This window comes from Erinaceus europaeus, chromosome 4 (genome assembly GCF_950295315.1).
Source record: "Erinaceus europaeus chromosome 4, mEriEur2.1, whole genome shotgun sequence".
NCBI classification, from domain to species: domain Eukaryota; kingdom Metazoa; phylum Chordata; class Mammalia; order Eulipotyphla; family Erinaceidae; genus Erinaceus; species Erinaceus europaeus.
The window spans coordinates 24,671,430-24,683,928 of NC_080165.1; the positions used below are offsets into that span (position 1 = coordinate 24,671,430).

At 46.0% G+C, this 12,499-nt stretch overlaps 1 protein-coding gene across 1 annotated transcript in view; it reads left to right on the plus strand.

Moving 5' to 3' along the window:
* Nucleotides 1–5,797: 5,797 nt before the first annotated feature.
* L3MBTL2 (L3MBTL histone methyl-lysine binding protein 2) overlaps nucleotides 5,798–12,499 on the plus strand; it is a 37,885-nt gene continuing 31,183 nt past the window's right edge. The window contains exon 1 of the mRNA XM_007523413.3: nucleotides 5,798–5,951. Within this exon, the coding sequence (XP_007523475.2) occupies nucleotides 5,928–5,951 (24 nt within the window). The 5' untranslated portion in view covers nucleotides 5,798–5,927. The remainder of the gene's footprint in view (nucleotides 5,952–12,499) is intronic.

Below are 12,499 nucleotides of genomic sequence, written 5' to 3' on the forward strand. Positions count from 1 at the left end.
ATCAATATTAACCATTAGGTTACCTCGTGGGCAGGGAGGTCCCAAGTTTAATTACCAACATCACTGCTGTCAAGGGACTCTGGTGTCTGCCATATATGTTGAGGTCACAGGATGTTTGAGTCTTGGTGTTACTTAAGTCCATCGGAGAATCAGTTATCCTGAAAAATCTGATTTATTCAATAATAGTGCTGCCCCTGCTGTTCCCCTATATAATCAACCTCGTGGCAGCAGTTGAGAGGGAGAGTAGGTAGCACAATGGTTATGCAGACTCTAAGGCCTGAGGCTCCAAAGTCTCAGGTCCAATCCCCAGCACCACCGTAAACCAGAGCTGAGCAGTGCTCCGGTAACAAAGAAAAAAATAAAATAAAATACTATGATCAATCTTCTCCAGACACAACGAAGGAGGCTAGTAAGCAATGCTTAATTGGAGGATTAATTGGGAAGACACTAACAGCACAGTGGATGGCGCTTTCTACCTCGAAAAGCACGACTCACACCCTGGCTATTATTATATAATATCATCTGTTATTGTTTCCCCAAGTAGGCCAGTTATTTAGCGAGGAAAGCGTGGTAAATGCTGGCTCAGTATCTCCCTCCCTGCTGGCCAATCCCCGGTCTTGCACAAGGCAGAGCAGCGCACTACCCAAGTGAGCTACTTCACCAGCCTTGTGTTTTTTCGGTTTTTTCTTTTAAACCAGAGCGCTGCTCAGCGGTGGTTTGGGGAGGGGGGCCGAAACCGCTCACGTCATTTCTCCCGGCAAGCCTGCGCCCCTCCTTTACTCCCCCCAAACCCGCTCCCTACACATTTGCCTCAGGCTAACGGCGTGGGCGCAGAGCTCAGGGCCCAGGTTCGCGGCCCGCGCCTGCCCGGTGGCAGTTACCCCGAGGCCCCGGGACGCCCTGCTCTCCTGCTGCCTCCGCGCAGCGGCTGCAACCCGGCGGGTACAGAGGGCGGGCGGCCCGGCTCATCCCCTCACCTCAGCGCTAACACCCAGGAGCGTCGCCGACCCTCCACCCAGGCGCAACCCGCCGCGGCCGTCGCTCCTGCCACCCCCGGCTCAGAGCGGCTCAGTCTCGCCGGCCACCACGGCCGACACCGACTTCCCCACACGGGACCCCAGACGCCCCCGGAGAGCCCGCGCTGCGGCCCCCCAGAACCCACGGGGCTCGTTCCCTCAGGCTCCCTCAGCCTTCCAGCCGGGGGGCGGGGCGGGGCCAGCAGGCCAGCTCGGGGGAAGGGGCGGGGCCTGGGGGCCGCCGGCAGTTGGCGCTTGAAACTGGCGCGCGTGTCTCGGTCACGTGACCTCAGGCCCCGCCCTCTCCTCGTGGAGGCGGGTGAGGTGAACGGCCCCGCCCCCGCCGCGACTCAGCCCCGCCCCCCACCCCACTGGCTCACTTCCACACCCAGCCCAGCACGTGCTGCTGTTGCGGGCTGAACCTGCGCCACCTGACAAGGTGTCAGATCGACCAGTACAGTACCAAGCCATTGCAAAAGCCAGAAATTGTTGGTCTCCTTCCTTTTGGCTTATATTAAAATCAAAGCTTTTTTTTAATTAATTAATTAAAAATATTATCTTTATTTATTTTATTGGATAGAGACAGCCAGAAATGGAGAGGGACAGGGGTGGTAAGAGGGAGGGACGGACAGAGACATCTGCAACACTGCTTCACCACTCGCAAAGCTTTTCCCCCTGTAGGTGGGGACGTGGGGACGGGGCTAGAACCTGCCTCCTTGCTCTTTGTAACATGTGCGCTCAACCAGGTGCGCCACCAACCAGGGCCCTTCCCCCCCCACTCACCCACCCACACACACACTTTCTTTCTTTCTTTCTTTTTCTCTTTCTTTTTTTAAATTATCTTTATCTACAGGATAGAGACAGCCAGGGATTGAGAGAGAAGGGGGTGATAGAGAGGAAAACAGACAGACCACTCGTGAAGCTTTCCCCCTGCAGATGGGGACGGGGGCTTGAACCTGGGTCCTTGCGCATTGTAACACGTGCATTCAACCAGGTGCGCCACCACCCGGCCTCCACACACACACTTTTCTTTCTTTCCTTTTTTAATAGGTTGGAAGAGAAACTGAGAGAGAAGGGGGCCAGGCGGTAGTGCACTGGGTTAAGCAGCCACAGCCCGAAGCACAAGTGTCCTGCTTCGAGCCCCAAGCTCCCCACCTACAGGGGAATCTCTTCACAAGCGATGAACAGGTCTGCAGGTGTCTAGCTTTTTCTCTCCCTATCTAACCCCTCCCCTCTCAGTTTCTCTCTGCCCTATGCAAAAAACCGAAAGAAAAAAAAAATGCCCAGAGGAGCTGTGGATTCATAGTGCAAGCACAAAGCCTCAGCGATAACCCTGCAGGTAAAATTAAATTAAATTCATATATAGCATAATAAAGGGGCCAGGCAGTGGTGCACCTGGTTAAGCACTCACATTAGAAAATGCAAGGAACTAGGTTCAAGCTCCTGGTCCCCACCTGCAGGAGGAAAGCTTCACAAGTGGTGAAGTAGTGCTGCAGGTGTCTCTCTATTTCCCGCTCCCCTCTCAATTTCTCTCTGTCCTATCTAATAAAATGGAAAAATGGAAAAAAATGGATTAGTAGTGCCAGCACTTAGCCTTAGTGATAACCCTGGAGGTAAAATAATAATAATAGTAATAACAGTAATAATAATAATAATAATAATGAGATAGCTTAATGGTCAACCAAAAAGACTTTAATGCCTGAGGCTCTGAGGTCTCAGATTCAATTCCTGGCACCACCATAAGGCAGAACTGAGCAGTACTTGGCTCAAAATAAAGATGAGTCTTTAAAAAATAGTGGTGCAGCCAGTAGAACACACACTTTACTTTGATTCTTTACCAGTGCACTGCTCATCTCTGGCTTATTGTTATTATTATGTTATTGTTATTATTGTTATTGTTATTGATGTCACTGTTGTTGGATAGGACAGAGAAATCAAGAGAGGAGGGGAAGACACAGAGGGAAAGAGAAAGACACCTGCAGACCTGCTTCACCACTTGTGAAGTGACCCCCCTACAAGTGGGGAGTTGGGGGCTCGAACCAGGTTTCTCACGCCGGTCCTTGAGCTTGACGCTATGTGCGCTTAACCTGCTGTGCTACCACCCGGCCCCAGCAGTCTATTTTTCAAGTGAATTATCTAGGACAATACTTTTAAGATGAGGAACTGTCTCCTCTCATCTGTGTTTCTTCCAGTCACCTTACACACTGAGTTCTAGGTGTTGTTTGTGGTAGAGCTTTGCAAGCCACAGATAGCTAGGTCTGTTTGTTTAATTTATTCATTTTATTGCCACTGGGGTTATCACTGGAGCTGGGTAACTGCATGACAAATCCATTATTCACAGTGGCAATTCCCCCCCCCCAATTTTTGGGTAGAGAGAGAGAAATTGAGAGGGAAGGTGGCAGGGCTGGGGAGCTGCAGCACAACAGTTATGCAAAAGGATCTGATTCCCCACGTTCAATCCCCAGCACCACTATATGCTAGAGTTGAATAGTGCTCTGATTGATTACTCTCTTTCTCTCTCATTAAAATAAGATATATATATATATATATATATATATATATATATATATATATAAAAACCCATAAAATTAAATTAAATACTAAAAGAGAGAGGGTTAGGGGGACAGAGAAAGAGAGACACCAGCAGCAGCACTGCTTCATCATTTGTGAAGCTTTCCCCTGTAGATGAGAACTGGGGACATGAACCTTAGTCCTTGCACAAAGTAAAGTGTGGGGCTGGGGTAGATAGCATAATGGTTATGCAAAGAGATTCTCATGCCTGAGGTTTTAAAGTTCCAGTTGCAACCTTCTTCCTTCTTTCTTCAAGCTTTCAAAGGCTAACTTCTGGGTTTTGAAGAAGCAATTTTTAAAAATAGATTTTATTGGGAGTCAGGCAGTAGCACGGCGGGTTAAGCGCAGGTGGTGTAAAGCGCAGGGACCGGTGTAAGGATCCAGGTTTGAGCCCCGGCTCCCCACCTGCAAGGGAGTTGCTTCACAGGCGGTGAAGCAGGTCTGCAGGTGTCTGTCTTTCTCTCCTCTCTTGTTGGTATGCATGAGACCCTTTCTGTTTCATTTGGTTTAAATCCCCCCTGCTTAACACTATTCTATTTACATAACCACTTCATTCTATTTATATAACCGCTGTTAACAAGTACCTTCCTCCAGGGCATTGGTTCAATCCCCACTGTTTCATGATATGTTTTTGCTCCACCCCCCCTCCTTGTCACACCCTGATCCTCTCCTTGTCACACTCTGATTGTCACCAGTCACTTTTCTCTCCACCCTCTCTATGTCACACCCTGTTTCCACCCTACTTGGCAAGTATATATAAAGACAGCATTGTGAGTTTTAGAGTACTTTACCTTTAGTTTAGCTCAGCTCGGCTTAGATTGTGCTGCGTCCTGCATGAATAAAGAGATACTGCCTACAGCTCAACTATGAGTCCCTGGTCGTCTGTTACCTGCCCGTGAAGCCAGCCTGGCGGAAACAACCTAACCCGTCAAAAACGACACTCTCTGTCTTCCCCTCCTCTCTCCATTTCTCTCTGTCCTGTCCAACAACGATGACATCAATAACAACAACAGTAACTACAACAATAAAACAAGGGCTACAAAAGGGAATAAATAAATATTAAAAAATAGATTTTATTTATTCATGAAGAAGATAGGAAGAGAGAAAAAAAGAAGTAGACATCACTCTGGTACAGGTGCTGCTGTGGATTGAACTCAGGATCTCATGCTTGAGAGTCCAATGCTTTATGCACTGCTCCACCTCCGCGACCACAGTAATTTTTCACCTGAACAAGAGAATTTGAGAGGGAAGAGGAGACAGAGAAGAGAGAGTGCGACACCTGAAGCACTGCTTCAACACTCTTGAAGCCTCCCGCTTGCGGTTGGGGACGGAGGGCTTGAACACAAGTCCTTGCACATGGTAACGTGTGCACTCAACCAGATGTGCTATCACCCGCCCCTCCCCCCTATTCACTCCTTCCATTCTCTCTCTCCTCAGCTCTGGCTTATGTGGTGCTGGGGGTTGAATATAGGACCTTTGTTGCTTCAGCCATGAAAGTATTTTTGCATTACCATTATATTATTTTCCTAGCCCGCCTGTCTCTATCTTAGAACAAAACAAAACTTCTACTCAAGAAGAAAGCCAAGTTTTAGCTGGGACCTGGAACAGTACCTATCCTACATACTCAGTAACTGTTTAATGAAGAACGGTGTCTTGAGGGGGCAGGTGGTGGTGCGCCCGGTTGAGAGCAAATGTTACAGTGCACAAGGACCTGGTCCAAGCCCCCCGCCCGACCCCCACCTGTAGGGGGAAAGCTTTGCGAGTGGTGAAGCAGTCCTGTAGGTCCGTCTCTCTCTTACCAGAGCACTGATCAGCTCTGGTTTATGGTGATGCAGGCAATTGAATCTAGGACTTTGGAGCCTCAGGCATGAGAATCACTTTGCAAAACCATCATGCTACCTAACCCTGCCCTCTCCCTTCCCTCTTAATTTCTGGCTGTCTCTATCCAATAAAGAAAGATAAAAAATTAAAAAATAGCAATTAAAAAAAAAGAATGGCGTCTTGGCGAGGGAGTGAAAGCTGAAGGATAGAGGGGAAAAAAAGAACAGTTGTTGGAGCGAGCTGAGTCAGAGCTTCGGAAACCTTCTCTATATTATGTACTACAGCAACACCCCTCCCCAAGCGCACGCAGAACTACAAGTCCCACAATTGTGCAGACCCCGGGCTTCCCCGCTTTGGCGGAAGAGGTCGCGGGCCCGCTCCCAGCCGGCCTTTCCGCTTTCCTGCGGCGTGATTGGCCCGAGTCTCTAGGAGGCGGCCAATGGGCGCAGCCGCGGAGCGCGGCGAGGCCAACATGGCTCCCAGCGCTTGGTGACGGTGTAGGAACCCGAGTTAAGTCCCATGGAGAAGTCACGGCGTATTGAGGTGAGAGAAAAACTTTGATTGTGACTGAAGACAACCGCTAGAGCCTCCCTTTGCGGACGCTTCTGTAGATCTTTTAGTGACGCCTGGAGGGTGGAGGGATGGATAAATGGAAGCTATTGGGCTGAACCAGGGCCAGAGGCTTTGGCTTTCGCCCCCACCCGGGGGGGGCGGCCTCCCTGTCCTGGGGCGGGGTGTTTTAGGGTCTGAGAGCTCCTAAATCTGCTTTATCCATCCCGCTTGCCGGTGGTGTTCTTTGGGGATCGGGAAACCTGTCATATCGGGGGGGGGGGGGCACGTGAAGGGAGATAAAAGTTTAATAAAAGTTTCGCTACGGTCCTGTGCTACAGTTGCACTTTCTGTGGTCAGAGTAGCCGAGATTTAGAAAGGTGTACGTGCAGCTCCACAGGAAAGTCACCCAGCTCTAAAGTGAAGGAGGAGAGCACTAAAGTATGACTGTCTCCTAAATACAACCCATTGGGCTTTTCCCATTCCCCTACAGTATGTAGCCCACCCTTTAGTCATTTGACTTCTGGGCACTTTATATTTGATTTTGGTTCCCTTGTTAACAAATATTTGCATGTGTAGTTACACATAAAATGCAGTAGCTCAGAAACCTCTGCAAGAGAAAAAGTGAAGAAAAAGAATAATCAATAGCTCACGCATTTAGAGCTGTCACTAACTGCTGAAAACAGAATTAGTTTTGCAGAGCTTAATTTTCATCACGTCCTTCTATAAAGAAGGATTGTTATTGGGGGCCCAGTGGTGGCTCACCTGGTCAAGCGCGCACATTACAATGTGCAAGGACCCGGGTTCAAGCCTCTGGTCCCCATCTGCAGGGGGAAAGTTTTCACAAGTGGTGAAGCAGGGCTGCAGGTGTCTCTCTCTCTCTCCTCTTTCCCTCTCAATTTTTGGCTGTCTCTATCCAATAAATAAAGATTAAAGTATTATTATTTATTTTTTTATTATTGTGTAGAGAGAGAGAAATTGAGAGGGGAAGGGGAGATTGAGATGAAGAAGACAGAGAGAAACCTGCAGCCCTGTTTCACCACTCATGAAGCTTTCCCCCCTGAAGGTGGGGACCAGGGGCTTGAACCCGGGTCTTTGTGCACTGTAATGTGTGTGCTTAACCAGGTGTGCCACCACCTGGCCCCTAAATAAAGATTAAAAAAAAAAAGATTGTTACTGTATGACGAAGAAGCTAGGAGAAGGTTAAATACCTTGCAAAGTTTGTTTGTTTTTCCAGAGCACTACTCAGCTCTGATTTATGATAGTGTCAGTGACTGAATTTGGGAAATCAGAGCCCTCGACATGAAATTCTTTTGCATAGCCATGTGTATCTTCCTTAGCTAGTCTCATACTGTTAATACACGGTAGAGCCAGGATTTAAACTCAAACAAATATGGTTTGAGAGCCAATGCTTTTTTTTTTTTAAAGATTTTATTTATTTATTAATGAGAAAGATAGGCAGAGAGATAGATAGAGAGAAAGAAAGAACCAGACATCACTCTGGTACATGTGCTGTCAGGGATTGAACTCAGGACCTCATGCTTGAGAATCCAATGCATTATCCATTGTGCCACCTCCCAGACCATAAGAGCCAATGCTTTTAACCAGTAGTGGTTGTCAACATTAACTGAATACTTAATATATGCTGGTTATGGGGCTGGCGGTGGTGCACCTCGTTGAGCACACATGGTGTCTCTCTGTCTCTCTTCCTCTCTATTACCCCTTCCCTCTTGATTTCTTGCTGTCTCTATCCAATAAATAAATAAAGATATATATTTTTTTAAAAAGCAGCTTTAAAAAAATATGTGCTGGTTAGTGTTAGTGTTTCACTGCTTTGCTTTATTTCTCCCCCAAAACCTATGAAATAGATGATACCTTTTTCATTTAAGGATGCAGTGACTGAGGCACCTAGACACTGACTTGCTGCAGGTCATACAAATATTTGATAGCCCGAGAAATAGTATTTGAGGCCTGGCCTAGAACCCAGTATCTTCATAGCTTTTCTTGTACATGGCAGGCAAACTGAGCCATATAGATAATGAATCCACGGCTCCCACTGGCCATATTTCCCTTTATTTTATAAATTTTATTTTATTCTTGTATTTTTTTTTTACAGACTTTCTGGTAGTTGTTACAGGTTAGTGTTTTTTATTTTATTGTTGTTATTAATGTCATCGTTGTTGGATAGGACAGAGAGAAATGGAGAGGGAAGGGGAAGACGGGGAGAGAAAGATAGACACCTGCAGACCTGCTTCACCGCCTGTGAAGCGACTCCCCTGCAGGTGGGGAGCCAAGGGCTCAAACCGGGATCCTTATGCTGATCCTTGCACTTTGCGCCACATGTGCTTAACCCACTGCACTACCGCCCGACTCCCTTATTTTTGTATTTTTTAAAATACTGAATTTATTCCCTTTGTTGCCCTTGTTGTTTTTTATTGTTGTAGTTATTATTGTTATTGATGTCGTCATTGTTCTTGGGTAGGACACCTGGTTAAGCGCACATGTTACAATACGCAAGGACCCAGGTTCGAGTCCCCAGTCCCCACCTGCAGGGGTGTCTCTCTGTCTCTCTTTCTCTCTATGAAGCCGTTCCCTCTCAATTTCTGGCTGTCTCTATCCAATAAATAAATAAAGATAATTAAAATAAAATGAAAAATTAGAAAAAAAAAGACAACTGCAGACCTGTTTCACAGCTTTTGAAGCATCCCCCCTGCAAGTGGAGATTGGGGGCTCAAACTCAGGCCTTTGTGCATTGTAATGTGTGTTCTCAACTGGCTGCACCACCTTCTGGCCCCCTATTTTCCTTTTTTTATAAATGAGCACTTTGAGGCCATGAGAAGTTAAATGACTTATCTAATACTCACAGTTGGAATCAGCTAACTACAGAGATATCCTTTTGAGTCATCTGCTTCCCGAAGCTTTAGAACAGTCAGAATACCAAATTAACTTTTCCGCAACTTGGTTTTTGGTTGTCTTTGATCTGTGCTGAAGGCTGGGGGAAGAATTTCTTTCTTTCTTTTTTTTCTTTCTTTCTTTTTTTCCTTTTGTTGCCCTTGTTTATTGTCATCGTTGTTGTTATTGCTATCGTTGTTGTTGGATAGGACAGAGAGAAATGGAGAGAGGAGAGGAAGACAGAGAGGGGGAGAGAAAGATAGACACCTGCAGACCTGCTTCACCGCCTGTGAAGCGACTCCCCTGCAGGTGGGGAGCCAGGGACTAGAACCGGGATCCTTATGTCTTGAGCTTTGCGCTATGTGTGCTTAACCAGGACAATTTTCTAATAATAAATCTTTGGGGCCAGAGAAACAATTACCAGGTAGCCTTATTTGTGTAGGGTTTTGGCACCATATGGGAGTGCCAAGGCACTGGGAGAAAGCACTGGTTCTGTGATGTCTCTCCTTTCTCTTTTTCTTTTTACTTATTTTTTTTCCCCTCTTTCTCTTTTTCTAAAACAATAAGCCCAGCATGCTGAAATCATGTATTAGTGAGACCTTCTCTCCAAAATAAAAATTAATAATCATTTCCAGAAAGTTTCATTTTTATTTATTTATTTTTTTTAAATTTATTTATTTATCCCCTTTTGTTGCCCTTGTTGTTTTATTGTTGTAGTTATTATTGTTGTTGTTATTGATGTCATTATTCTTGGATAGGACAGAGAGAAATGGAGAGAGGAGGGAAAGACAGACACTGCTTCACTACCTGTGAAGCGACTCCCTTGCAGGGGACCCAGGGGCTCAAACTGCGATCCTCATGCCAGTTCTTGTGCTTTGTGCCACTTGCGCTCAACCCACAGCACTACCACCCGACTCCCCAAATTTGCTTTTTTAAAACAAGATTTATTTATTAATGGGGGGGCAGTGGAGGTTGGGGGCCAGGCAATCACCCTGGTATATGCAATGCTGCGGATCAACATAGAACTTTGAGGGTCCAATGCTTTATCTGCTGTGCCTCTCCTGGGCTGCTGCTTACTTATTTTTTTAATTATTTATACTTATTTAATTATTTATGAGAGAGAGAGAGAGAGAGCCAGAGCATCACTCTGGCACATGCACTGCCAGGGACCTCATGCTTGAGAGTTCAGTGGCTTACCTGAGCCACCTCTTGAGAGATAAACAGTGAGAGAGACCAGAGCCTTGCTCACGTGTGGAAGATATCTGTGCCAGAGATTCAACCTGAGCCCTCTAGGGCCTCAGGCATGCAAGTCCTATATTAAATATAAAATATATATTTAATAATTTAATCTATTAAATATAAATAGAACTTTTTCTGGCCCTCCCAGAAAAAAATTTATTTTTCAGATTTATTTATTAATAAGAGAGAGAGAACCAGAGCATAACTCTGGCTCGTAGGATGGTGAGGCTTGAACTCAGAATCTCATGCTTGAGAGTCTCCCATTTTAGCTATTGCACCACACACAGAAAGTCTTTATGAGGGGCCTTACTTAGGGTATTTTCACATCATTATATTCTATTTTAATAATGTTAAAATAGCATTGTTTATAAATCTGCAGAAGGAGCTTAGTGATTTTCTTTTTCTTTTCAATTTTTTTTTTTTTTTGCCTCCAGGGTGATTGCTGGGGCTGGGTGCTTGCACCAGGTGCCTGCACTGCTCCTGGGGGCCGTTTTTTTCATTTTGTTGCCCTGATTGTTGCCCTTTTTGTTGTTACTGTTGCCATTACTGTTGTTGTTGTTGGATAGGACAGGGAGAAACGGAGAGAGGAGGGAAAGACGGGGAGAAAAAGACAGACACCTGCAGACCTGCTTCACAGCTTGTGAAGTGACCTCCCTGCAGGTGGGGAGCCGGGGGCTTGAACCAGGATCCTTACACAAGTCCTTGTGCTTTGCAACATGTGCACTTAACCCACTGGGCCCCATGATTTTCTTTTTTTTTCTTAGTGAATTCTCTACCCCCCTTTTAGTTAAAGATCTTTATTGTTTGGATATACACACATATATTTATGCAACCAAGGTGAGGACTGTGGATGATTTGTATTTCCAGTTGGGGTCTTCAGAATCAGAGGAAATTTGGTGTCCTTATCCTTCTGCTTCTCTCAAGATGCTTCCTGCTTCCTAACAGCAACACTTTCTTTTTATAATCTTTATTTATTTGATAGAGACAGCCAGAAATCAAGAGGGAAGGGGGCGATAGAGAAGGAGATACCTGCAGTCCTGCTTCACCACTCGCAAAGCTTTCCCTCTGCAGGTGGGGATTGGGGACTTGAACCTGGATCCTTGCACACTGAACATGTGCGCTCAACCAGGTGCGCCATCACCTGGCCCCAAACAGCTTTCTTTCTTTTTTTTTTTTTAAGATTTTATTTATTTATTAATGAGAAAGATAGGAGGACAGAGAAAGAACCAGACATCACTGGCACATGTGCTGCCGGGGAATCAAACTCAGGACCTCATGCTTGAGAGTCCAAAGCTTTATCACTGTGCCACCTCCCGGACCACCCAAACAGCTTTCTTAATTAAATGGTAGAGATCCTTAGGAAGATCAGGAGCAAGTCCATGGGACTTAAGAATTCTCAAAAAAAAAAAAATCTTAAGATTTTCGGGGGCTGGACAGTAGTGCAAAAGGTTAAGAGCACATGGTGCCAAGAGCAAGGATCCTGGTTTGAGCCCCCAGCTCCCCACCTGCCAGGGAGTGGCTTCACAAGCTGTGAAGCAGGTCTGCAGGCGTCTATTTTTCTCTCCCCCTCTCTGTCTTCCCCTCCTCTGTTGGTTACTCTGTCTTGTTCAATAACGACAGCAACAACAACAATGTTAACAAGGGCAACAAAAGGGGGAAAAATAGCCTCCAGGAACAGAGGATTCTTAGTGCAGGCCTCAAGCCCCAGCAATAACCCTGAAGGCAAAAAAAAAAAAGTTTTTATTGCCTGTCAGAAAATGCAGTACCATGTGTCTCATTTGGGAGGGGGTGACACCCTTCTTGGCCAATTTGTAGATCTGCTCCTTCATGTCCCTTAGCTGGCTGGGGACACTGGGGCAATAGGACAGAGCTGACTGGGACAGGCCGTTCCTGGAAGCATGCAGGGAACCCATGATGGTAATGGACAGGCAGTAAAAAAGAGAAAGAGAATGGGAACATCACAGGAACTTTAGTGAATTCTTTTTTTTTAATTTAATTTTATTTATTTTTGCCTCCAGGGTTATCGCTGTGGCTTGATGCCTGCACTACGAATCCACTACTCCTAGAAGCCATTTTTCCCATTTTGTTATCCTTGTTGTTATAGCTGCTGTTGTTGGATAGGACAGAGAGAAATCAAGAGAGGAGGGGAAGACAGAGGGGGAGAGAAAGATACCTGCAGACCTGCTTAACTGCCCTTGAAGCAGCCCGCCCTCCCCCCCAAGGTGTGGGGGGGGCTCCAACCTGGATCCTTACTCCGGTCCTTGTACTTCATGCCACTGCACTTAACCTGCAGCGCTACTGCCCACCCTCGTCCACCATTAAATCTTTTTTTTTAAATATTTTATTTTATTTATTTATTCCCTTTTGTTGCCCTTGTTGTTTTATTGTTGTAGTTATTATTGTTGTTGTCG